This window comes from Molossus molossus, unplaced genomic scaffold (assembly GCF_014108415.1).
Source record: "Molossus molossus isolate mMolMol1 unplaced genomic scaffold, mMolMol1.p scaffold_m16_p_3, whole genome shotgun sequence".
Lineage (NCBI taxonomy): Eukaryota > Metazoa > Chordata > Mammalia > Chiroptera > Molossidae > Molossus > Molossus molossus.
In genome coordinates this window covers 117,244,619-117,271,623 of record NW_023425366.1, presented here as the reverse complement: position 1 = coordinate 117,271,623, position 27,005 = coordinate 117,244,619, and the positions used below count along the sequence as shown (strand labels likewise).

At 48.7% G+C, this 27,005-nt stretch overlaps 1 protein-coding gene across 3 annotated transcripts in view; it reads left to right on the top strand.

Moving 5' to 3' along the window:
* Positions 1-27,005, top strand: part of MGRN1 (mahogunin ring finger 1) — a 51,143-nt gene that overhangs the window by 1,259 nt on the left and 22,879 nt on the right. For all 3 annotated transcript variants that reach the window (XM_036279245.1, XM_036279246.1, XM_036279243.1), the window contains exons 2-5: positions 19,316-19,434; positions 20,603-20,691; positions 21,165-21,311; positions 23,080-23,197. In XM_036279245.1, the coding sequence (XP_036135138.1) occupies positions 19,316-19,434; positions 20,603-20,691; positions 21,165-21,311; positions 23,080-23,197 (473 nt within the window). The remainder of the gene's footprint in view (positions 1-19,315; positions 19,435-20,602; positions 20,692-21,164; positions 21,312-23,079; positions 23,198-27,005) is intronic.

Sequence of the window (27,005 nt, the reverse complement as noted above, 5' to 3'; positions counted from 1 at the left end):
GGCCAAGGAACCTGCATTTAAAGCCCATTCTCCAGGTGAATCTGATATCTACTCAAGTTTGAGAACTGCTCTGTCCTGATTTTGGAAGGTGAAAGAAGTGGAGTGTCCGGGGCTACTGGTAATGAAGGGGGTGGAGATGGATTTAGCACAGTCAGAAGGGAGGCAAACAGAACTGGGCAGAAGGTACTTGTTGCCTACTAGTCGGGGAGATCTCCATGCCTGCTTGTGTCCCAGGCACAGGGGCAGGGCAGCCCAGCCTGGTTTGGGTATCCCCTGGAGACCCTGTGGGCTGACTTCCCCAGATTTGATAGAGCAGTTGTTTGAAGTTATCCTATTCCATTGCTGATGTTTTTCCAGCCTGTCTTTAGCTGAGTGACCTTAGGCAAGTTGCTTAGCCCCCTGGGTCCCAGTTTCCTCATCTGTAAAACGGACTTTCCCTGGTACTGTACTCAGAACAGTGCCTGGCACCTAAGAGGTCTTCGAAAAGTATTAGCTGCTATAATGGCTTAAGAAGGAAATCAGATGACAGCTCAGACCCTAATAGCAGTTACCAATGGTGTGGCAAAAATATCAAAGTTTAATGTGGCACCTCCTGTCACCTGGGACCAGAGCAAACTTGATGTCCCTTCACTTGGACCTTTGTACAAAACCACAGATACAAGGTATTTACAGTACCATTTTCAGGTTCCGAGTGGCAGAGCTTGCTTATCAGACAGGAAACACTTTCCCACTGAGCCAGGACTTGGTTTCAGAATCCACCAGTGAACCCCCCAGTCAGCTGCAACTAGTGGATTGGGGCTGACACCCAGGTGAATGCCATGAGCCACCTTGGTTTTGCTGCCAGCAACAGCAGTATTTGGGGCCTGTCCAGTCCAAAGGCTGTCCTTTCTGCTTCTTCATCCCTTGCTTAGGGAAGGTCAGTTTGAGGCAGAAGGGACCTTAGCGTACTCTAGTGTGTTTCCCCAGCAGTGGACTAGGGACTACAGGGGTATTTGAGATGATTTTAGCAGGTGCCCCCATGGACTTTTCAGTTGTTTTTAAGAGAAAGTATTACAGGTCCCTGCCAGTTTCGTTGATTATATCAAGGAGAAAGAATCCTTGGGTGCTAATATTTTTTAAATACCTCTACCACTGTCCAATTTTTCACCCAGCTTTATTAAGATATAATTGGGCCCTGGTGGGGCAGCTCAGTTGGTTAGAGCCTTGTCCCGATAGGCCAAGGTTTCGAGTTTGATCTCTGGTTAGGGTACATACAAGAAGCAACCAATGAAATTATCAATAAGTAGAGCAACAAATTCATGTTTCTCTCTTTCCTTCCCCCTCTCTCTCTCAAGTCAATAAATAAAAATGAAGAAAAAAATATATAATTGACATATAACATATGTAACTTTAAGGTATACAGTGTGGTGACTTGATATATGTATATATTGTAAAATGATTACCACAATAGGTTAGTTAACAAATTCATCACCTCAGTTACTTTTTGTGTGTGTGTTGAGAACTTTAAGATCTCTTGTCCAGTTTTCTTTTGCTTCTGGGACTTTAAGCATACACTGCAACAGTACTTAGCTTGAAGTTAGTAACATCTGCTTTGCCTGGCCGGTGTTTCGTAGTGGTTAGCGTCAACCCATGCACCAGGAGGTCGCAAGTTCGATTCCCAGTCAGTGCACATACCCAGGTTGTGGGCCAAATTCCCAGTTGGGAGTGTGCAGGAGGTGGCTAGTCGATGTTCTCTCTTATCGATGTTTCTCTCTCTCTCTCCCTCGTACTTCCCCTCTCTCAAAAACCAATAAAGGAAAAAAATAAAAATTTGCTTTGTTTTCATTGTATTTATTTTACTTTTAACAACTTTATTAAGCTATAATTTGTGTGCCTTAGAACTCATCCATTGTAAACATATGATTTGGTGATTTTTTTAGTAAATTTATAGAATTGTGCAACCGTCACCACAGTTTTAGACATTTACATCACTCCCCAAAGTTTCCTCATGCCTCTGTGTAGTCAGTCCCTACCCCCATCTCATCACTAATCTGCTTTCTGTCTAAAATTTGCCCTTTTGGACATCTGACATAAATGGAATCCCAACATGTAGTCTTTTTTGTGTCTGGCTTTTATCACTTAGCATAATGTTTTTTAGCTGAATCCACATTGTAGCGTGTGTGTACTTTATTGTATGGATATAGTATATTTTATCTACTTACCGGTTAATGAATGTTTGGGTTATTTCCACTTTTGGCCTATTAATGAATAATGCTGCTATGAATACTGGTGAACATTTGTGTAGCCCTGTGGATTTTTCCTGGGTAGATACCTAGGAGTAGAATTGCTGGGTTGTAGGACAACTACATGTTTAACCTTTTGAGGAACTGCTAGACTGTTTTCCATAGTGTCCGCTCCATTTTACATTTATTCCCACCAGCACTGTGTGAAGGTTTTAATTTCTCCATTTCCTTGTCTGTCTTTTAAAACAAAACAACCCTGGCCAGTTTGGCTCAGCAGTTAGAGCGTCAGCCTGTGGACCAGAAAGTCCCAGGTTCAGTTCCCGCTAAGGGCACGAACCTCAGTTGCATTTTGTCCCTGGCCCGTTTGGGTCGTGTGGGTGGCAACCACTTGATGTGTGTCTCTCTCATGTCTATGTTTCTTTCTCTCTTCCTCCCTCTCTCCCTCCGCTTTATCTGAAGATAAATGCAAAAAAAAAAAAAAAGTCCTCAGGTGAGGATAAAAAAATAAAAATAAAATTTAAAAAACATCAATTTGTTGTCCCACTCATTTATGCATTCATTGGTTGATTTTTGTGTGTGCTCTGACCAGGGATCGAGCCCCCAACCTTGGTATATCGGGATGATGCTATAACCAACTGAGCTACCTGGCCAAGGCTGTCTTTTTTTTTTTTTTTTATCCTCACCCGAGGACATTTTTCCATTTTTTGTTCAGATAGAGTGGGAGGGAGAGAGAGGAAGAGAGAGAGAAACATCGACGTGAAAAGGACGCATCGAGTGGCTGCCACCTGCACGACCAACCAGGGCCGGGGACAAACTGCAACTGAGGTACGTGCCCTTAGCGGGAACCAAACCCGGGTCTCTCTGGACCGCAGGATGACGCTGTAACCGCTGAGCCAAACCGGCCAGGGCTTTTTTTTTTTTTTAATATATTTTTTATTGATTTTTTTTTAGAGAGAGGAAGGGAGAGAGAGATAGAAACATCAATGTGAGAAAAACATCCATTGGATGCCTCCTGTAAGCCCCCTACTGGGGATCGAGTCCAAAACCCAAGCATGTAACCTGACCAGGAATTGAACTGGGACCTCCCAGTCCATGGGACTACACTCAGTCCACTGAGCCACACCAGCTGGGCTTTTTTGTCTTTTTATTTTATTTTTTTCTTTATTGATTTTAGAAAGGAAAGGAGAGGGAGAGAGAGATAGAAACATCGATGAGAGAGAACATCTGTTGGCCACCTCCTGAATGCCGCCCCCCTCTCCCCGGGGGATTTGGCCCACAACCTGGGCATGTGCCCTGACCAGGAATTGAACTGGGACCTCTTAGTGCATGGGTTGATGCTCAACCACTGAGCCACACCAGCCCGGCGGCTTTTTGTCTTTTTAATTATAACCATCCTCATGGGTGGTGTGGTATCTCCTTGAGGTTTTGATATGCATTTCCCTGGTGACTGATGATATTGAGCATCTTTCCATGTGCTTAATGGCCATTTGTATAGCCTGTGTGTCTGTGTATGTGTGTGAGAAATGTCTACTTTGGCCTTTTTTTTTCTTTCAGTTTTAAAAAATTGTATTGTTTGTCTTACTGAGTTGTAAGAGTTCTTTATGTATTCTGGATACAATGATCAATGATACAATTCCTTTATCAGCTCTGATTTGCAGATTTTTTTCTATTCTGTAGCTTGTCTTTTAATTTTCTTAATGATGCATCTGAGGAGCAAAAGTTTTAAACCTTAGTGAAGTTGTTTGTTAATAATGCTTAATGTTTTTGGAGTTATACCTAAGAGATCTCACAAAGATCTACTTTTTTCCCCTAGAAGTTCTATAGTTTCAGCTCATATATTTAGCTTGGTGACCCATTTAGAGTTGATATTTTTCATGTATGGTTGAAGTAAAGATCTAAGGTCATTTTGTTTGTTTGTTTGCAAGTGGATATTCAGTTATTTCAACACTGTTTGTTTTTTTTTAAAAAAACAAAACAGTTCTTTTCCCATCAAATTGCCTTTGTACCTTGTCAATAATTATTTGACCATAAATGTGAGATTTATTTCTGCACTCCCTTGCCCCATTGTAGAGCTGGCCAGGGTCAAAGCAGAGTTAGGACACCTCGTTAGAGCACTTAAAGAGCTGTGTCCCCATGCGGAAGAGAGCCTGGAACACAGCATGCTCCTGGAGTACCTGGCTGGGCGGCTGCTGTCACAACTGTTCCTCCTCCTGCTGCTGTTACTGTTAATCGTGTCTCAGAGCTATACCTGCTGCCCTGCCCTGGTGTTTAAGGGACGTCATGCTGACACAGGTCACCCCAGAGAAGTGTCAGAGGAGGGGTGATCAGCTCTATGGCCCACGAGCCTGAAGGGTGGAGGGGGAAGTGGCCGTGTCCCAGATCTAACCTTTTGTAATCAGGCGTGTGTACTTTCAGAGCCACTTCACCTCCATTATCTTCCCGGAGCTTTGCCATGTCCTTGTGACACCAGACTTTTGTCCTCTTTGGTAGAGGAACTAGAAATCAGATTGAGCCCTTTGTTGCACAGTACCTGGGCCTGGCGCCAAGTAGGCATTTAATAAATGCTTGTGCAAATTTATTATTGCAGAAAGTGGCCCCATCTCCCCAGTGTGCAGGCTGCTCAGACTGGGCTGTGTCTTATCCTGTGGGGTCAGGCTGGGGCTGAGGACTTCTGGATTTGCCACCACGTAATGGAGGGGCCCAGCGTGATTGTCAGGAGACTTGGGGTGTGTGCTTTTGTGTTGAGGGCAGTCTAGAAACATCTGTTTGACCACACTCCATGCTGGTGTTGGTTTACCCTTCCCAGAGCAGGGCCTTGCTGACTCTGATATATTTGGTGCCTAAAGAAAGAACTGAGGCAGGTGTACTAGATGAGGGAGGAGGATGCTCTTTGTCACCAAGGGTGTCTTTTGTCATTGGGGACATTCTGGTTCCGTGAGCTGTCACTGTCCAGAGGGAGTGGACTTGTGCTCTAAGGCCCATCGTTGGTGACAGTGGGATGGGGATGGGAAGAGGGACTCCACTTGCACCCAGGGTTTCACCTCCCCCCTCAAAGACTTGTACCATCATCGCTGGCTTCAGGACATTCACCTTCCCCAAGTGTCATCTGTGCCATTCACTTAAGAACTAGTTCTGTGCTCCTGCCCATGTCATCTTAATTTGGATTTTATTGTTATAAGAGCTGTATACATAAGTTATATTTTCCAAGCTTCAGTTGTTATATTTCAGATCAAAACAACAACAAAACAACAGTAACAAAAGCTCTGGACTTGTTTCATGGGATAGGCATCTTAGAGCCTGCTTCGCTAAGACGAAGCAGAGGGTGACTTGGGTTCAGAAGCCTGCCATTGGCACTTGGGCCCTGTGGCCCCCGGGCTGACATTCGGCAGATCTTGATGTTGGAGTGTCACCACCTTGGGGGTTTGAGAGGACACTGGAGTTCTGCATGTTTGTCTCTGAGGTCCCACATTCTTCACTCAGTTCCATGTGTGTTTTGGGGGACCTTTCATAGTTTCTCTGGGAATTGTTGAGAAATCCTTACCTGACTCAAATAAGCTGGCTCTATGTGCCTGCCAGCTTTGCCCTCTCTGGGCTTTGTTGAGCTTTCTCATCAACCCTGCCGTGTGTTTTATGCAGGCATATAACAGACCTTTCTTGGCCCTTTGAAACTGTGCTCACTGAAGGCCTGCACAGCCTGGCAGCTGAAGGAAGCCTGAGTTAGTGGTCTGGCTAGAGGGCCAAGGGCCTTTCCTCCCATGTCACAAAGTAGCTGCTGCCATCCTATAGTCGGCCATGGTGCTGAGGGCCTGGCTGCCCCAGGATAAAAGGGGCGTGTTTGTGCCTGCGTTTGTTTTCTTCCTCAGAGTTGGGGTGACCTTTATAGTGTTTACAACACACCCTCTCACAGGCATGGCCCTGTTTGGTAGGAGGAGCACTGAATTCCAAATCCTCAGCTGTGAGCTCACTCTTGGGCCCCAGTCTCCCCGACTCATCAGGTTAACCTCTGGATCCCCAGGCCTCTTTCATTTCCAACTCTGCAAGTCCATGTGAGTCAGCAGGGTGGGACCTGGCTCTGGCCTTGGCCTGGCCAGATTGTGTTTTCCAGTGGGCCCAGAAGTTTCCTCGAGAATATCCTACATTTCCTGGCTGACTCTGGAGGACGGTGACCACTGCCACCTCCCTCACCTCCCAAACCCAATGCTGCCCAGGCCAGACATTCGAATTGGGACCATGTTCCATTTGGCATTTCCCGTGTGCATTTCTGTTGAGCGTGTACAATCATCTAACCTCACATTTCAGTGTTGCCCTGTAAAATGAAGGGCAGATGGTGTTATATACACCACCCCTGCAGCACCTCGCTCAGGAGCTTAGTAACTAACCATTGAATTGTTCAGTTCTGCCAACTGTTTCTGTATCTGCCCAGCTCCTCAGAGTTGTGGGGAACCAGGCTCAGCTCCGGTCTATGACACCAGCACAGGATCCGAGGAGGAGTGAGGCCCAGTCTCTCTGCTGTTTGCAGAAAAGCCAACATGGGACTGGGGCCACCTGCTGTCAAAAAAGAAAACAATTGGCACCCTGGCTATGTAGCGTCCTCTCCGTACGCCAAGGTTGCAGGTTCAATCCCCAGTCAGGGCACATATGAGAATCAAGCAATGGATGCATAAATAAGTGGAACAATAAGTCATTGTTTCTCTCTTCTCTTCTCTTCTCTTCTCTTCTCTTCTCTTCTCTTCTCTTCTCTTCTCTTCTCTTCTCTTCTCTCTCTCTCTCTCTCTCTCTCTCTCAAATCAATTTAAAAAAGAAAAGAAAACAGTTGGCTCACTTTCTCATAGAACTAGGTGAGGAAGCAAGAGCCTTGAGGGCCCCGGCTGGTGTGGCTTGGCTGGGTGTCGTCCCATGCACTGAGAGGTTGCTGGTTCGATTCCTGGTGGGGGCTCATGCCCAGCTTGTGGGCCTGATCCCCAGTAGGGGGCATGTGGGAGGTAGCTGATCAATGTTTTTCTCTCTCTCTTCCCCTTTCCCTTCCTTCCTCTCTCTAAAATCAGTACAAACATTTTTTTTAAAAAAAGAATTAAGGAATGACTCGACATTGGGACATCTGTCCACCCGTGCCTTAACGAAGGCCTAAGGCCCATTAGAAAGAACATCTTTTCATCCTGTTGACTTGGGCCCTCCCCCTCGGTCCTGGGCACCCCTGGGCTGACCTCCTGAGGTGGGCAGACCACCATGCTGACTCCCTCCTGTCTGCCCTGGCATCCTCTTTTCTGATAACTTCAGCTTTCTGCTGTTCAGATCTCCTGCCCCATGGAATTCGTGGTCCTTGTACTATCCCTGAGTGACAAGACCCTGGGAGCCTTTAGGGGGAATGGAAATAAGGACTTGTACTCAGTTCAGTGCATTAAAAATGTATTCACATATATATTTATTTTATTTTATTTTTGTTAAACCTCGCCTGAGGCCCTGGCTGGTTTGACTCAGTGGTTAGAGCACTGGCCCGCGGATCAGAGAGTTCCAGGTTCGGTTCCCACTAAGGGCTCGTACCTGGGTTGCAGTTTGTCCCCGGCCCTGATTGGGGTTGTGTGGGTGGCAACCAGCAATGTGTCTCTCTCACATTGATATTTCTCTCTCTCTCTAACCCCCTCTCTTCCTCCTACTCTGTCTGAAGATAAATGCAAAAATGTCCTCGGGCGAGGATTCAAACAAGCAAACAAAACCTCACCTGAGGATATTTTCCCATTGATTTTTAGATAGAGAAGAGAGGGAGGGAGACACACACACACACACACACACACACACACACACCCCACCCCCCCACCCCCCATCGGTTGCCTCCTGCACAAACCTGCACAACCAGGGCCAGGGATAGAACCTGGAACCTAGGTACATGCCCTTGACTGGGAATCCAACCTGTGACCTTATAATCTGCAGGCCGACGCCCTAACCGCTGAGCCAGACTGGCCAGGGCTTCACATATATATTTAAAATCAAGGTGTAACATATAGAAAATGTACAAATCACAAGCAGGCAGCTTGATGAATGGTCACAGAGAGAAGGTGTTGAAGAACTGTGACAGTAGTCGTCCCTGAAGCCCCGTGGTGCCCCTTCAAAATCTTCTTCCTCTCTGGGAAAGCCCTCCTGATCTCCCCCAGGTGAGGCGAGTTTTGCCTACTTTTGGACTTGATATAAACTTAACTGGCACTCTTTCCCTCCACGTTTGCTGATGAGAGGCCCTGACACACGGTTCATGGGCAGTAGCTGGTTTCCTTTCTTTGCTATGTGATCTTCAGTTGATGCTCCTGTGTTCATCCACTGATGTGGACGGGCATTGGGAGAATTCCTGCTTCGGGCTCTTAGGCAAAGTGCTGCCATGGACACTTGTGGCTGGCTTTGGTGCCCATGCATCTATTTGTCTGGGTCCATTTCTTTTTCTTAGCTTCGTTAATTGTGGTAAAATACATACAACAATTACTATCTTCACCATTTTTATACATTTACATTGTTATGCGGCCATCATCCCCATCATCTCCATCACCCCATGACTCATTTCATCTTGTGAAATGGAATCTCTGTCCCCATAAAGCACTAAATACTATTCCCCTTGCCTCAGCCCCTGGCAACCACCACTCTATATCTCTTTTTCAAAAATATATTTTATTTATTTATTTATTTATTTTTAAGAAAGAGAAAGAGAGAGAGATAGAAACATCGATGTGAGAGAGAAACATCAATCGGCCGCCTCCTGCACGCCCCTCCCACTGAGGATCGAGCCCACAGCAGGGCATGTGCCCTGACCAGGGGTTGAACTGGGACCTTCAGGCAATGGGACAATGCTCAGTCCACTGAGCCACACTGGCTGGGCAACTGCCACTCTTTTTTCTGACCGTGACTTTGATTACTCTAAGTTACTCCTCTCTTTCAGTCCACTTTCTTACCTGGGAGTGGGTGTTGGGGTCCCAGGTGCACATGTGCGACATCAGCAGTTTTTACAGTTTCACAAGTTGACTGACCCATGTGCACCCCCACGGGCTGAGCGGCAGAGTTCTCTTGGCTCTGAGTCCTCACCAACACTGCTAGTAGCAGGGTGTGTTTTATTTGTTGCTTTTCTTTTTTTCTTATTTATTTATTTCCTCACCCGAGGACATTGTTCCATTTTTTGTTCAGACAGAGTGGGAGGGGGGGAGAGAGAGAGAGAGAGAGAAACATCGACATGAAAGGGACACATCGAGTGGCTGCCACCCACACGACCCAGCCAGGGCCGGGGACAAACTGCAACTGAGGTACGTGCCCTCAGTGGGAACCGAACCCGGGTCTCTGGACCATAGGCCGACGCTCCAACCACTGAGCCAAACCGGCCAGGGCACTTTTCTTTTTTTAAATTAAAAAAAAGTTTCTATTGATTTTTCAGAGAAAGAAAAAGGAAGGGAGAAAGTGGTAGAAACATCAGTGTGAGAGAGAAACATCCATTGGCTGCCTCCTGCGTGCCTCCTACACGCCCCCCACTGTGCCCTGATCGGAAATCAAACGGGGACCTCTCAGTCCATGGGACTGGTGCCCAGTCACTGAGCCACACAGGCAGGGCTGTGGTTTTGCTTTTTCATTTTAGCCAGGCTTATCTCATGAGGTTGGGCACCTTTTTATATGTCAACTGCTATTCTCTTCCTCCTTTTGTGAGGGGTCTGGTGACATCTTTTGCATATTTTGTTGTTGTTTTTGTTCATCCTCACCTGAGGATACTTTTTTCATTGATTTTTGGAGAGAATGCAAGGGAAGGAGGAGGGAGAAAAGAAGGGAGGTGGGAGAGAAAGAGAGAGAGAGAAACAAATAAACAGAATGTGAGAGACACAGTGATCTGTTGCCTCCCACATGCACCCGACTGGACTGGAGCCTGTATGGAACCTGCAATCCTGGTCAGTGCCATTGACGGGGAATTGAATGTGCCGGCCGATGCTCCAACCACTCACCCACTCCACCATGGCCATATATTTTATATTGGATTGCCTCTCTTTTCTCCCTGATTTGCTGTTCTTTCCTAAGTGTTTTTTATTATATATTTTTTTAATTCTTTGGAAATTGGCTGTTGCTATGGTGTTTATGGAAATTAGCTTAGGCAAGAAATGGAATACATTGGAAGGAAGGGGGTGTCCTCTGGAACCCAAGGGTGGGTAATCAAGAAGTGGAAACCTTCAGAATGAAGAGCCCCTGTTCCACTCTGGCCTTAGCGTCGTGCCACTGTGACATTTGTGAAGCCTACTGTCACCCACCAGGGGCCCTCAAGGACCAAAGCCTATGGTCCCCAGTCCGATTCCATAGCCCAGTTCCACGGGGGAGAGAATCTGTGGTTATTGGCCCAGCACAATCAGGTGTCCACCTTGGCCAGCTGGCTGTATCCGGAGGGCAAGAGCCTTGTGCCTCTGGTGGTGGATGGGCCCACCCCTGCGGGTGGTGGAGGCTGTTTCCAGAAGAGGCGTGTAAGCTTAGGGAGGATCCCTTCCCCTGAAAAAAGGTGGCTACAAAAATTATGGGAACTCAGAGAACCAGACTCTGCTTAGTGCTCCTTTCTTGCTGGGGTATGAGAGCTTCTAAAATCACCCCACTGTGTTAAGACTTTCACACTAGAGGGAGGCTGGGCAGCAAAATGCTCGTCAGGTGTCTTTTCGCCTTTCCAAGGCTCTTTTTATCCTAGGGCATCCCGAGCTGCCCTCTTTCAGTCTGTAGCCAGTGTGCTTCACTGAGGCCTCCCAGGTCACAGATGGGCACAGGCCCAGAGAGGTTATGAGCGCTGCGTCATGGCCTGAGTGGCAAGCAGAGACGAGCTGTTCAGTGCATGTGCGTGACCTCCATGCGCAGGGAGATGAGAGGTGGTTGAGACCCCCTTGGGGTCAGTCTCTTCTCTCTGACCATTTGGGAACAGGCTCACAGGCTGTGGGGTGCTCCTGGCAGGGTCTTCTTGAGGGCCTAAAGATGCTTTCCTGAGATCTGTACTCTCGGTGGGGAGGGGGGCTGTGATATATACTGATCTCCTGGTGGGCAGGACCAGCTGGGGCCTAGCGGCAGCAGATTTCATGGATTTCAGGAAGCCGGAACCGGAAACATCTGTCTTGTTACAGAATGAGACACATTTCCGAGGGTGGAATCATGAGCTTTTCCTAGCCTCCACAGATGCCTTCTCACCTCTCCTGCTCCCTCTCCATTGCAGTGGGAATGACGACCTGGGCCGCTGAGTGACATCCATACCAGTGTCCCAGGTTCCAGGGCCAGTTGTGTTTCTTAGGAGGCGGACATAGAGCATGTCTATTAATGTCATAGTTTACCTGGCAGGGATAATTGTGATTTATAATAAAAAGTATATATTTGGGCCCTGGCCAGCAGCTAAGTGATTAGAGCACCGGCCTGTGCACTGAAGGGTCAAGGGTTCAGTTCCTGATCAAGGGCATGTACCTGGATTCGGGTTGGATCCCCACCCCACCCCCATCAGGGCACTTGCAGGAGGCAACCAATCTGTGTCTCTCTAAAAATCAGTGGAAAAATATCCTCGGGTGAGGATTAACAACAAAAAATTATATATTTGGTCTTCATCTGTTTCTGGCACAGAGCTTCTAAAACCCTTGAAATTTCCTAAGTGATGAGAGGTAAAGTGAGAATAACCCCTTTCGATCACATCTGAGTTTACGTCAATGACATGATTTCTGGAAAGCACCTGAGAATGGCGGCCGACTGCCAGAGGAGCCAACTGTGTGGTTAGAGTGCTGGAGGTTGAGATGATCGCCAGAGGTCAGTGATTTAGTTGATCATGCCTGTGTACTGAAGCCTCCATAAATACCCAAAAGGATGGGCTTGGAGGGCTTCAAGGTTGGTGAGCACACTGGTGCTGGGAGGTGCACAAAGAGGGAGCATGGAGGCCCCGCATCCCTTCCCACAGCTCACCCTGCGCACCTCTTCCATCTGGCCGTTCCCAGGTCATGTCCTTTTAAACTGGTAACCTGGTAAGTGAACTGTTTTCCTGAGATCTGTGAGCCACTCTGGCAATGAATGAACCCGAGGAGGAAGTCGTGGGAACCTCTGATCTAGAGTTGATCGGGCAGAAGCATAGGTGACAACCTGGACTTGTGATTGGCATCTGAAGTAGGGGACAGTCATGTGGAACAGAGCCCTTAACCTGTGGGATCCACTGCTGTCTGCAGGTAGATAGTGTCAGAATTGAGCTAAAAATTTATAGGCCACCCAGTCAACATCTTCTGAGAATGAGAATTTCTTGGTGGTGTTGAAAACACACATACTGGATTGGCATAGTAGAGAGTACGAGCTTTTGGGTCAGCATGGGTTTTCAGTGAGGACACCACCTCTCACTTATGTGTGGCTTGAGCTGGTTACTGGACCTCTCTGTTCCTATTTTCTTTATTCTTCACCTGAGGATATTTTTCTACTTATTATCAGATAGAGTGGGAGGGAGGGAGAGAGAGAGACGGAGAGAAACATCGATGTGATAGAGCCACATCAACTGGTTGCCTCCTGCATGACCCGACCAGGGCCGGGGACGAACCACAACCGAGGTACATGCCCTTGACCAGAATCGAACTCATGATGCATTGGTCCGTGGGCTGACGCTCTAATTGCTGAACCAAACCTGCCAGGGCTGTTCCTATTTTCTTGTCTGTCAAATAGTAATAGCAATAATAATAGTAATACCTTCTTTTATTTGGTTAATTTCTTTAAAACATTTTTTTTCCTTTATTGATTTTAGAGAGAGAGGAAGTGAGAGGGAGAGAGAGATAGAAACATCGAGAGAGAACATTGATTGGCCGCCTCCTGCATGCCCCCACTGGGGATTGGTCCCGCAACCTGGGCATGTGTCGTGACCAGGAATTGACCGAGCCACACCAGCCAGACTTATTTGGTTAATTTTTATTGAGCCCTACTATATGCAGGCCATGGTGGGGGACACTGGGGACATGGGGCAGTGAACAAACATATGACCCCTGTCTTGGCAGGGGGAGGACAGAGTGTGAACCAATCAACAAACAAGGAAAAACAGGATTTGCTGGCAAGTTGCAGATGGCCTGTAGGGAGGTCATGGGAGGCCTCACCTCGGAGTTGAAAGATGTGAGCAGCTCTGTGGGCCAGAGGGACTGAAGTGGGCACTGCAGAGCAGAATCACTAGTTTGCAGAGTGGTGAGTGGGCACCTGGCCCTTAGGTTGAGGTGTGGTAACATTTGCTGTTGGGAATTGCTTTATCGTCAGGCCGCAGCATCAGGAATATGAGGTGGGAGGCTCGGTTACCCAGAACCTTGACGGAAAGGACACCATGTCAGGCACTTGGAGCCCTGTTTCCCAAGCAGGTGGCCCTCAGGAGTCAGGACGATGGCGGGCACCCCCAAGGCGCACAGTCCTGCTTCATGAGTCGGGGTGAAATGAGGATCCCATTCATCAGAGCTCCATCCTCAGACCTAACCACCCTCAAGGCTCTACTTTCAAGTATCATCACACTGGGGGTTAGGTTTTAACCTGTGCATTTGGGGGTCGGGGGCACACACAAACATTCAGTCTGTAGCTGAGTCCCAAACTCTAGTTTCTTGATAAACTCGGGGTTTTTTTTTTGTTTTTTTTTATCCTCACCTGAGGATATTTTTCCATTTTTTGTACAGATAGAGTGGGAGGGAGAGAGAGAGAGAAACATCGACATGAAGGGACACATCGAGTGGCTGCCACCCACACGACCAACCAGGGCCGGGGACAAACTGCAACCAAAGTACGTGCCCTTAGCGGGAACCGAACCCCGGTCTCTCCGGACCGCAGGCCGACGCTCTAACCGCTGAGCCAAACTGGCCAGGGCTAAACTCGGGTTTTTAAAAAAAATCTCCGTAGCAGAGGATTCAAGCAATTCAGATATTTTTGGGGAGAATGTGAAAGTCTCCGTGTTATTCTTCCCAGCCCTCTCCCCACTTCCTTGGAGGTTCCTGCCAACAATTTGGTTGGATCCTTTGAGACACTTCATTTAGTGGAATCCATCTGTGCCGTGTTCTCCATGCTGACCTGCGGTTTGCCTTTTCACTGGTTCCCTGGAGATCTTTGCACATTCTGGTGCCTCCCTCAGCTGGTTGGTTCATTTAGGTAATTTAGAATGTTTTCATTTTTTCTGTTGTAAATGACGGTCATTGCGCACTTGTACAACACACACATTTGAAAGTGGAACTGACAAAACAAAAGGGAAGCCCTGGCCAGTTTGGTTCAGCGGTTAGAGCGCCGGCCTATGGACTAAAGAGTCCTGGATTTAATTCCAGCCGAGGGCACATACATACCTCGGTTGCGGTTCATTCCCAGCCCTGGTTGGGGTTGTGGGGGAGGCAACCAATCGATGTGTCTCTCTCACTTCAATGTTTCTCTCTCTCTCTCTCTTTCTTTCTCTTCTTCTCTTTCTCCCTCCCACTCTATCTGAAGATAAATGGAAAAATATCCTTGGGTGAGGATTAAAAAAAAAGACAAAAAACAAAAGGGAAATCCAGAAGTCTATTTGGCTTGCTCTGTGGCCCAAAGGGACAATCCCTGTCCACCCTCCACTGGCTGTCACCGAGACAGCCACTAACTGGTGGCCTTGTGGCTTTGATTTCTGTCATCTCTAGAATATGATGAGATGTGTGTCCTTCTGCACCTGGTGTCTAAAGGAAAACGGGGCCATGTATGGGAATGCTGGTAACCTCCCGGGGAGGCACTCTTAGTCTTTGTGTCAGTGGCTGTTCACCTTTGTTATCCATGCCAAATGGACACCCTTAAGTGGGGCAGAGTCTGAACCCCCTGGTCAGAGAGGAGGTGAACCATCTGAACTTCAGTGCCCCACTACTGGTGACAGGAAGGAGGGGCCAGGGGCATGACTTTGTTTAGCTGTCCTGTTCGAGGGTGGCCCACTGAGGCTCAGGCCATGGTGTCCTGGAGTGCGCCATATTGCTGAGGCTCTCGGCTGAAGTCATGGCCTCTGGCAGGCCCTCCGAGTGTGGCCACAGAAGGATTTTCTGATCCGGGAGGCCTTTGCACGTGGTTCATTGTGTGTGAACAGCCTCCCTTTGTGACCAGAGATGACACCACTGACCAATGATCGCCATCGCCATCCTCGTCCTGTAGGAGGGGAGGCACCGGTGTGGGGCTGAGACTCGGTGACCTTGGAGTCAGCAGGTTTGAGCCCGGCTCCACCATCATCACCTTGGTGACTTCTTTTTTTTTTTTTAATTAATTTATTTTTGTTACAGATGTTTCTCACCACCTTGGTAACTTCTGAGCACAGTTTCCCACATAGAAAGTGGGGGCAGGGCCTGGCTGGAGTGGCTCAGTTGGTTGAGCACCAGTCCCCTGCACCAGAGGTTGCTGGTTAGATTCCTGGTCAGGACACGTACCTGGATTGCGGGTTTGATCCCTAGGGAAGGCAACTGACCAGTGTTTTTCTCACATCGATGTTTCTCTCTCTCTCTTTCTCCCTTTCTCTCTAAGCATGTCCTCAGGTGAGGATTAAAAAAAAGAAAGTGGAGGCAGGATCTGTCCCCCTTTGATGGGTTCCAGGAGAAAACCCAGCCAGGGCACTGCCTCGGGGGATGGAGGAAGAGCTGGTCACCTTTATTCTCTTCTCACCTTTATTATGCCTTTTTTCTGTTTCTCCCCGGTCACCTTTTCTCATTTCCCGTTCTCCCTCCTATTAGCTGTGCTTGCTCTATTTGGTCCAAAAGTGTGTACACACACAGAGACACACAATGTGCACACAGCATACACATGCCATATACACATACATGCACCCGCAAGCACAACACACATACACCTGTATGTACACTATGCATGGTACATTTATACATGCACGCACACACATGCATACATACACGCACACTTGGGAGTTGCTACTAGAAATGATGCATACATTTCTTCTCTAAAAGTTCCTTTTTAAAAAATGTGAGCAGCCCGGCTCAGTGGTTGAGCATTGTCCCATGGACTGAGGGGTCCTCAGTCAGGGCACATGCCTGGGTTGCGGGCTTGAACCCCAGTGTAGGGTGTGCAGGAGACAACCTATTGATGTTTCTCTCTCTCTCTCTCTCCTTCTCCCTTCCTCTCTAAGAAATCTATGAGCATCTGAAACACATGTAGGAAAATATAGAATACCCTCCATTCAGAATTCACCGTTAGCCTTTCCATACTCTTGTCCTTTCATGCTTCTCCTGCCGCGTCTTAGACCTGGCGCTTCCTTCCCTCATCTGGTTCATTCTTCTCCAAGTGCATGTGTTCCACGTCTGAGCCGTGGGGCTGCTCTATGAGGTGTTCCCAAGCTCCTCTTTGTGAGTTGTGTTTGCTTTGCAACTCCTTTGTGCTGAGAGGCACCTGCCTCCTGCATGCCCCCCCACTGGGGATTGGACCCACAACCTGGGCATGTGCCCTGACCAGGAATCGAACTGGCGACCTCTTGGTGCATGGGTTGACACTCAACCACTGAGCCACACCAGCCGGGCCACATAAATTAATAGACAGGAATTAACAGGGGTTTGATAGAGCAATAGCATCTAATTCCAAATTGTTTGCCAACAAATATAAAGATCACATAAAGATCTAATACGAAAAAAAATTGTGGATGATTTACAAGGTGACAACTTGATCAGGTTCCTCCAGTTCCTAATAACAGCTTCATTGAGGTAAAATTCACATACTATTAAAGTCATCCTTTTAAAGTGTACAATTCATGTTTTTCCAGAACATGGTTCCAGTTTTGTGATATTACAACCACTGTTGTAATGCACATCCTTGTTTCGTGTATTCAGTTTTAAAAAAATAATTTTTCCTGTTTTAAAGTAATACAGATTAATTGAAGAAAATGTATAAAATACAGTTGAAGTAAAAAAAAAGGAATACTCGTCCATTGCCTCTTAATCTAGAGGTTTTATTTTGTAGCATTTATATCTCTGAAGTTATTAAAACTTAAAACGGTGCTAAGATGTGGGAGCCTCCTGTGTATAGTACCTCAGGTCGTGAAACATGCTCTGGAGAATAAAGCAGAAAATGGGAATGGGGGAGGTAGGTTAGCAAGCGAGATGGAGGGGTAGAGGTTGTAAATTTAAAAGGAATGATCAGTCCGGCTGGTGTGGTTCAGTGTTTGAGTGTTGACCCACGCACCAGGAGGTCGCTGATTAGATTCCTGGTCAGAACACATGCCCAGGTTGTGGGCCCAATCCCCAGTGGGGGGCGTGCAGGAGGCAGCCAATCGATGTTCTCTCATCGATGTTTCTCTCTCTCTCTCCCTCTCAGTTCCTCTCTCTGTAAAATCAATAAAGGAAAAATAAAATTTTTAAAAAAGGAATGATCAGAAAAGGCCTTGCTGAGAAGGAAACATGAGGTAAAGGATCAAACAGAGCTCTTGAGATAGAACTTCATAAGCAGAGGAAACAGTAAGTGCAAGGGCCCTGGGGTGTGAATGGGTTTGGCAGGGTCTGCCATTGTATAGGACCTTGCAGGCCATGGGAGGAGTTTGGGACTTACTCTAGTGTGCTTGGGTGGTCATCAGAAATTTCTGAGCAGTGAGATGTAGGAAATCGACTTCAGGGCTAAGTGCGAGTAGGGAGACTGGTGGAATGGATTACAGTAATCCAGGAGGAGATGCTGGTGGCTTTGACCAGGCTGGCAGCCACGGGAGCATGTTAGAATCAGAAGCTCAGAGAGGAGAAAGGAGGAAAGCCGCTTATAACAATAGAGGCTTATTATAGTTTCTGCGGGTTCAAAATTTGGAGCGGCTTAGCTGGTGATTTTGGCCCAGAGTCTCCCGTGAGGTTGCAGTCAAGCTGTCTGCTGGCTGCAGGATCTGCTTCCCAGGTGGCTTTCTCACAGGGCTGGCAAGTTGTTGACAGCTGGTGGCCGGAGGTCTCGGTTCCTCACCGTGTAGACCTGTCTGTAGGGTTGGTAGAGTCTTCACGACATGGAGGCTGCTTCCCTGAGCCTGGGCAGTCCCGCTCCATCTTTCCACAGTATCCTACTGGTTATACAGCTCAGCCCTATTCAGTGTAGGAAGAGTCTGCCCAGGAGGTGAGAATATCAGATGGTGAGAACCCTGGGGGCCTTCGTGGGGGAGGCCTACCTCACCCATTTTCTGCCTGTGGAGAGGAAACTCTGGGAACTAGTGGGATATAACATAGTTGGACTTGAAGGTCCCAGGAGGAGGCTGGAGCGGGGGATTCAGGGCCAGGGACCTGTCTCCCACCTGGAAGGCCTTGTAGGGACAGCCTGGCTCTGTGCTTGATTCTGCCTTTTCCTGGGCCTTACCTCCAGACGAGTTCCAGCCTCAGGACTCACGGGAGGAGTCAGAGATGGATGAAATAACTCAGACTCAGCTTAGATTTGGGGCTGGGGAGCTGACTTAGTCTGGTGTCGGGGAATGTGTATTAAGTTGCCAGGGCTGTTGTAACAAAGTACCACAAACCAGGTGACTTAAAACAACTTCATGTGCTCTTACAGCTGTGGAGGCCAGAAGTCCAAGAGCAAGGTGTCGACGGGGTTGGTTCCTTCTGAAGGCTCTAGGGGAGGATCCTTCCTTGCTTTTTCCTTATTGGTGGCTCTGGTCGTTCCTTGGCCTGTAACGACATCGCCGCAGTCTCTGCCTATGTCTTCACATGTCCTCCTTCCCTCTGTGTGTGTCTGTGTGTCCAGATCTCCCTCTTTCTCTTATGAAGACTGGTCCCTGAATTTGACCTCCTCTTAACTTGTTTCCGTTTGCAAAGACCCTGTTTTTGAATAAGGTCACGTGCACAGGTACCGGGGGTTAGGACTGAAACATATCCTTGTGGGGAACACAACTCAACCTGCTCGAGAAGGAAGTGATGTTGGAGCTGGGTGCTGGATGAGTCCCTGAGCAGGGAGGAGAGGTCCTGGAGGGGGAAGAGGGTTGGAGTGGGTGCAGAGGTGGGGCGGGCGGGGTGGAGGGCTGAGGCCTGAGTCTGGGTGAGAGTGGGAGGGGTAGCCCGTGATGACTTCTCTCCTCATGGACTTTTCTCCAGGCTGAACCTCTGGCCATCACGTGCTCCCACTGGATTGTGTCCAGCCTTAATCTACAGCTGATTTTTGTTTTGTTTTTTTTAAACTAGGAAACTACTTTGCTTCACACTTTTTCATGGGAGGTGAGAAGTTCGATACCCCCCACCCTGAAGGTTACCTCTTTGGAGAAAATATGGATCTGAACTTCCTGGGCAATCGCCCAGTCCAGGTGGGTCTCGGCCGGGCGCGGGCGGTGGGGCGAGGCCCTGCCTTCAGTCATCCGCGTCCCAGCTGCAAGTCCTCGTGCGAGCACTGAGTCACCCCAAACCGAGGACAGATCCTTCTCTGTTCCCTGGGGGGGCTGCAGACAGTAAAGAAGAGAACAGTTGACAAATGGAGACTAAAAAGATAGAGAGGTATAGGAGAGGGCTCTTGAGGGGGTCACTGAGTGAGAATTCAGTCCCGAGTGCAAGTGAGGGGCCAGGCGGAGGCCCCCTCTCTCAGGAGACACTGGACTCCATCCCCTGAGGATGTTGAGTCCCGGGGCCTCCCTTGCCTAGGGTGGGGGGATTGTCTGGACCAGGGTTCTGCAGGGCAGCTGGTTGACATAAAATCTTCAATGGATCCTTTAACGGATGGGAGGCCAGGGGCTGGGACCCAGAGTGCTGGCCTCCGCCACCCTCTCAAGCCCACGAGAGTGAAAACAGAACCTTACCTTCCACATCTGTGAAGCCTTAGCTTCGACACAGAGCCTGGCTCAACAGCCCTCCTGTAAATCTGTTATTATTTTTTAACTTTTACTTCAAGACCCCCCAGATTCACCTGCAGGTGTAGGGAATAGCGAAGAGATCCTATATGCCCTTTACCCGGTTATCCCCGGTGAGGGCGTCTTGTACAACTCCACTGCGCTCTCACAAGCAAGAGACTGACACTGATGCGTCCACGTTTTCCAGATGCCGCCAGTTTCACAGCTGTGTGTGTGCACGTGTGCACCCGTTCCTACCGGATCCCGGTTGCCCATCAGCCTTGAATGGAAAGCCTGCCTTGTTTAGGGCATTGGCGGACATCGGGTCCCACCTCTGGGAGCGAGGCCTGAGAGCCTCAACAGTAATTGCTCCCCCCCAGATCCCTCAGGCCAGGTCACATTCGCTGAAACCCCTTCCTGGAATAGGGGGACCATGGCCACATGGTCAGACTCCTTCAGGGTGCTCTGGTCTGGCTCTCCCATGTGCCGGCCATGTTGCCTGCAGTTTACTTTAATGTGAATGAGGATAATGTCATCTAGTGGTTGGCATGAGGGCCCTGGAGCAGCTGGTGGGTGCTTGGATTATCCCTGTTTTCTGTCCCCTGCCAGGCTAGGGACTCATGTGGGATTGCTTTGGGTTTTTCCCTCCTAGTTTCCTTATGTCACCCCTGCTCCGCATGAGCCAGTGAAGACACTGAGGAGCCTGGTGAACATCCGAAAAGACTCGCTCCGGCTCGTAAGGTAACCCTTGATTTTGCCAGATTCTTTAAACTAGGGATTCTCCAGCAGGTAACTGTAGCCCAGTGACGTTGGGCTGTCTAGACATTTTTGGTTGTTACAGCTGTAGAAGGTGGTGTTCCTGGTATCTGGTGGGCAGAGACCAGGGAGACTGTTAAATACCCCACAGTACACAGGATACCCCCACAACCAAGAATGACACAGCTCCAGCTGTCAGGGTTGAGAAACCGATTTAGACCAGGGCTTTGGGCCTGTCCCTAGACCAAGAGAACTTGTCTCCCTTTCTGCAGATAGGAGACAAGGGGAGAACCCTGTGTTGTTGGGCCCTCTTGTCCAAACAGGGAGCAGCCCTCTGCATTTCTAGAAAGGTGGGAGCCAACTCGGGCCCCTTGAGGTATGGTGTGTGCTATGCAGGGTGGGCTCGCTCTGGCAAGCATGCCCCTGACCTACCGCCTGTCCTTCTGCCTGCCTGGCAGGTACAAAGATGGTGCCAACAGCCCCACTGAGGACAGCGAGAAGCCCCGAGTCCTCTACAGCCTGGAGTTCACCTTCGATGCCGATGCCCGGGTAGCCATCACCATCTACTGCCAGGCGGTGGAGGAATTTCTGAATGGGATGGCTGTGTGAGTCCCTGTGGCCCGTGACGGGCCTGGGGTGGCAGGGCAGGGCCCCCGCAGTTCTGCGTCTGTGTGAATTAAATATTTGAACTTTCAGAGGTTTTATTTGATATAAGCATCTTTTGGGCCCCAAAAGTTTGAAATCTGCAGCTTCAGCATGACCACGGCCAGCCTGCCCTCCAGTCTGTGGGGCCAGACCCAGATGGAATGGGCAGGAATGCACCCATCTCTGTCCTGTGGGAGAAAACCACATGGAGGCCAGATTTGATCTGGGGTGGTTGAGAGTCTTGGCTCTGAGTCTTTTTGCACATGAGCAACCTATTTCTCAGGCCAGACGTGCCAAGGCCTTTGAGAGTATCCTTTGTCCTAGAGACAGACAGACAGAGAAGCCCAAGGAAAAGCAGGTGGGGGGTGGGGTGGAGGGAGGTGGGCAAGGGTTGTGTATTGGGTATTTTTTCCATTGATGTTTATTTTTTTATTTTTTCTTTATTGATTTTTAGAGAGAGAGGAAGGGAGTGGGAGAGAGAGATGGAAACATTGATGAGAGAGAACATCAATCTGCCGCCTCCTGCATAACCCCACTGGAGATTGGACCCACAACCTGGGCATGTGCCCTGACCGGGAATCCAACTGGTGACCTCTGGGTGCATGGGTCGATGCTCACCCACTGAGCCACACCGGCGGGCTCCATTGATTTTTAGAGAGTGGAAGGGAGGGGGAAGGGGAAAGAGGGAGAAAGATAAACATCGATGTGAGAGAGACACATTGATTGATTGCCTCCTGTACGTGCCCCAACTAGGGCTGGGGATCAAACCTGCAACCCAGGTATGTGCCCTTGAACAGGAATCAAACCTGAGACTCTGGTGCACAGGTTGATGCTCTAACCACGAAGCATGCTGGCCAGGGTGTGTGTTAGATTCTTGAATGGGGAGAAGCCCGAGTTTATCAGAATTGAAAACATGTTTACTCTTTTGACCTAGCCATTTTTTTCTGGGAATTTATGTTGGGGATGTGATTGCATGTGTGGGTAAGATGTAGGCAGAAGAGGGTCCTAGAAGCATTGTTTGGAAAAGCAAGGTACTGGAGACCATCTGGTGTCCACCAGTAAGGGCCTGATTGGATCAGAGTAAAACTGCAGTGGAACCAACGTGGTGTTCAGATTACATAGCACCTCTGTGTATGGTGGCCATGGGACAGCTCGAGGTGCAGGAGTAGTAAAGGGCAGAGTGTAGGGGATAGTAAAGAAGAGACAGCTGTGACTACGCCTCGACTTTCCCAGGACTGATATTGGTTGTGGATGGGCAGGGAAGCAGGTGGCTGGAAGCAAACACAAGGGTACAGGGTGGGGCACTTGGTACTGTGTACATTTTTGTACCATGTTTGTTCAATAAAGTCAACAAACCGTAAAAACCAAATGGAAAGACATAGCCGTATCTGGACAGGCAGCCAGGTTATCCGGTAGGCGTGGGCTCTGGAAGACTAATAACCAGGCTGGACCCGGGCAGAGCTGGTAGTGAGCACAATAAGTCCTAGGAAGCCCTCTGGGTGTGCGGGCCACATGGCCACATAGGCTGGCTTCCTGCCCCACCAGGGAAGGTCTGGGACTTGCAGGGTGGGACCTGCAAGTTGGGTTTCTGCTAGGTCCCCAAAGACCAGTGGCTGCAGCCCCTGCCTCAGAGGTCCTGTGTGGTGAGGATCGCCCCGAGGATGGGATGCAGCAGTGCAGTTGCTCCTGGCAGAGTCTCACCATCCTTTCTTTTGGCTGCCTCTTCAGGTACAGCCCCAAAAGCCCTGCCCTGCAGTCCGAGACCGTCCACTATAAGAGGGGGGTGAGCCAGCAATTCTCCCTGCCCTCCTTCAAGATCGACTTCTCAGAGTGGAAGGATGATGAGGTAACGTCGTGGCTGGATCCCCCCTTTCTCCTGGCCCCTTGCCCGAATCCCCTCCCCTTTGGGGGGTAAGCGCAGTCGGGCCTGTTTGCTCAGATTCCTCACATGGTTGATAAGCATCAGGAGTGGCTGCTGACCAAGGTGTGTGTGCTTATTCGGGTATGTGCTGGACTGTGGAGTGTGGTGCGGTCCAAATGCTGGCTGGACTGGACGATGGAGGCAGGACAGCAGCAGCGGAGGCTGTAGTAGCTAGCTGTGGTGTGGCTGTTGGGGCCATGAGGCTGCACCCTTCCCACCTCGTGGTTCCACGGCTATGGACAGTAATTCACAGGATGTGAAGGGTGTTCATTGCAGCTCTGTTTGTAATAGTAAAAGTGGGAAACAACCTACACGTCCATCACCAGGGGATTGCTTAGTTCACTGATGTTACAGGAACCACACACATGTGTAATATGGGCACCCTAGTTCACGTCTATTATGGGATGCCATGCAGCCTTAAAGCACATGAGAGATCTGTGTATCCTGTGCCTGCTGATGTGGAAAGCCCCTTCTGGGCTTGGAGAAGAGCAAGTTGCAGACAAATGCAGTATAATCTCGTGTATGTGGCAACCACGAAAATGCACAAGACCAGATCTGCAGGTATAATGTATGTGTATATAATCCTTAAGGAAAAACCAGGAAAGATGCTCATCAAGCTGAAGACAGTGGTTATTTCTGCAGAGGGTTGTGGTGTAAGGAAGAGAGGTATATAATACACACACTAGACATGTATAGTCGGCCCTGTTTCTGTGGATTCTGCATTCACAGATTCAACACGGATGGGAAAAAAATTTTTTTAATGTTATGTTGTTGCTGATGTGTACTGTGTAGTTATACAAACGATGGATGGTTGTGTCTGAAAATGTACAGACTTTATTTTCTTGTCATTATTCCCTAAACAACACAGGATAACTATTTGCATAGCATTTACATTGTACTAGGTATTGAAAGTAATCTGGGGATGATTAAAAGTATTAGGGAGAATGCATGTAGGTTATATGCAAATTCTACCCCATTTTATCAAAGGGACTTAAGCATCTGAAGATTTGGTGTCCTCGGGGTTCCTGGACCCAGTCCCTCACAGATACTGAGAAACATGAGTGTTCACACTCTATACACTTCTGAATTATTTTGTTCCATTGTTTTTTTTTTACCAGTTTATCAAGGTATAATTTACATACTATAAAACTCACCCATCCACTGTTTAATTCAATGATTTTAGTAAATCTATGATCACAACCATCACTGTTCCAGTTTCGGAGAATTCGGTTTCCATCCTCCTTACAGGGTCCCTCGTGCCCATTTACAGTGAACCTCTGTCCCCACCCCCGCCCCTGGAAGCACTCATCTACTTTCCTTTTTAAATATGTTTTATGATTTTCGCCCTGGCCGGTTTGGCTCAGTGGTTAGAGCGTTGGCCTGCGGTCCACAGAGACCCGGGTTCGGTTCCCGCTAAGGGCATGTACCTCGGTTGCAGTTTGTTCCCGGCCCTGTTTGGTCGTGCGGGTGGCGACCACTTGATGTGTCCCTTTCACGTCGATGTTTCTCTCTCTCTCTCTCTCTCTCTCTTCCTCTCTCTCCCTCCCACTCTGTCTGAACAAAAAATGGAAAAATGTCCTCGGGTGAGGATAAAAAAAATATATATAGGTTTTATGATTTTTTTTTTAGAGAGAGAGATAGAAACATTGATTTGAGAGAGAAACATTGATCAGCTGCCTCCTGCACGCCCCCTACTGGGGATCAAGCCCGCAACCTGGGCATGTGCCCTCCTGACAGGGAATTGAACTGGGACCTCTCAATCCATGGGGTGACACTGAGCCACACTGGCCGGGCTCATCTACATTTTGTCTCTTTGGACTTGCCTGTAATGGGCATTTTATATAAACAGAATCGTACACTATTTGACATGTTGTATCTGGCTTCTTTCACTTAGCATCGTGTGTTCTTTTGGTTATTGGTTATTATGAATAATGGTTTTTGTATACAGGTTTTTCTTTGGATGCATGTTTGAATTTGTCTTAGCTATAAACTTGCTTTTGAATTTAATTTAAATTTAATTTTTTTCAGTCGAGTAGTTTTAGGTTCACAGCAAAATTAAGAGATAAGGTATGGAGATTTCCCCACCTGCCCTTACACATGTATAATTTTAATTTTTTTAAAAATATGTTTTTATTGATTTTTTTAGGGAGAGACAGATAGAAACATTGATGAGAGCCCTGGCCAGTTTTGCGCAGCAGTTAGAGTGTCGGCCCGCAGACCAGAGAGTCCCGGGTTCGGTTCCTGTTAAGGGCACGTACCTCAGTTGCAGTTTGTCCCCGGCCCTGGTTGGGGTCATGTGGGTGGCAACCAGTTGATGTGTCTCTCTCACATCAACGTTTCTCTCCCCCACCTCCTGCTCTATCTGAAAATAAATGCAAAACAATGTCCTCGGGTGAGGATAAAAAAAAAAAAAATCGTATAAAAGAGAGAAACATCGATTGGCTGCCCCCTGAACGCTCCCCACTGGGGATCAAGCCCGCAACCCAGGTATGTGCCCTGACTGGGAATGGAACCGGGACTTCCGGTCCATGGGATGATCCTCAATCCACTGAGCTACACTGGCCAGGGCTAATTCTAATTTTTTATCGAATCATATTGTGGATGTCTTTCCAGGTCAGAACTTACAGACCGTCTCAAAGCTGGAGTGGCTTCTTTGCTAGTTTCCCTGCCAGCCCCCTCGAGGGGTTCCATTTATTTCAGTCTCAGCCCTGCCCCTTTCTTCCTCTGCCCTTTGCCTCTTCCCTGTTTCCTGCTATCCATCTAGCCTGGTGGGCTTCTCTGTGCTGGAAGAGCCCGAGGGTGCTGGAGCGATGGGCCCCAGCAGGGCCCTGAAGGGAAAGAGCAAAGCGTGAGCCGGGAAGCCTGTAGTGACTCATGCTGGCATCAGCTGCCTGGCTCTTTTTCCTGACTTAGGGTGTTGCTTTTCTCTAAGAAAGTTTCTCTCCTTGTAGCAAAAATAAACATCTACCTCAGCCTCTCTGGGGTGGGTGGAAGCCTCTGTCCTTTCCAGCTTGTTTAGTTCTGGTGCGTGACTTGTGTGGAGCAGGAATTTTTTTTTTTTTTTTTTGGTACGTGCCCCTAGCAGGAACCGAACCCAGGACTCTCTGGTCCACAGGCTGACGCTCCAACCACTGAGCCAAACCAGCCATGGCAAGGGAGCAGGAATTTGGGGGGAGACGGTCCTTGCTACCCAGGTCCCCACATTCCTTGGGTTCCTCCTCTGGGCCTCCAGGGGGCCTCCCATGTGATGTGGGTGGGAGGGTGCCAGCTACGGATGCAGTGAGGTAAGCAGCAGGCCAGTGTGGGGTGGCGGCTCCATGTGTGGGGGCTTATCCTGTCAGGACACCCAAGAACAGCGCAGGGCCCAGGTCGTGGTGCCCTCCTCATCTCCATCTCTGTCCCCTGGCCCAGCACTGGGCTCACCAGTGTAGGTCTTTTGCTGGCAGAGTTCACTGAGTGAGGTGACTGGAAGTGAGCCTGGTTCTGTCACTCTCTCCATGAAGCATTGGGCAAGTTATGCTACCTCTGCAAGCCTGGGTTTCTCATCTGCCACCTGGAGGTAGAAGCATTCCTCTCTAGGATGTCCATTAGGGGTTCGTAGAGAGTGCTTACTTAGCTCGGGCTGTCCATCATCAGCCTCATCTGCCGGGGGACAGACAGGAGGAGAGAAGGGCCTGAGTCCCTGCCTGCGGTGGTATAGCCACTGCACACACCTCTCCAGGCCACTGTTAGT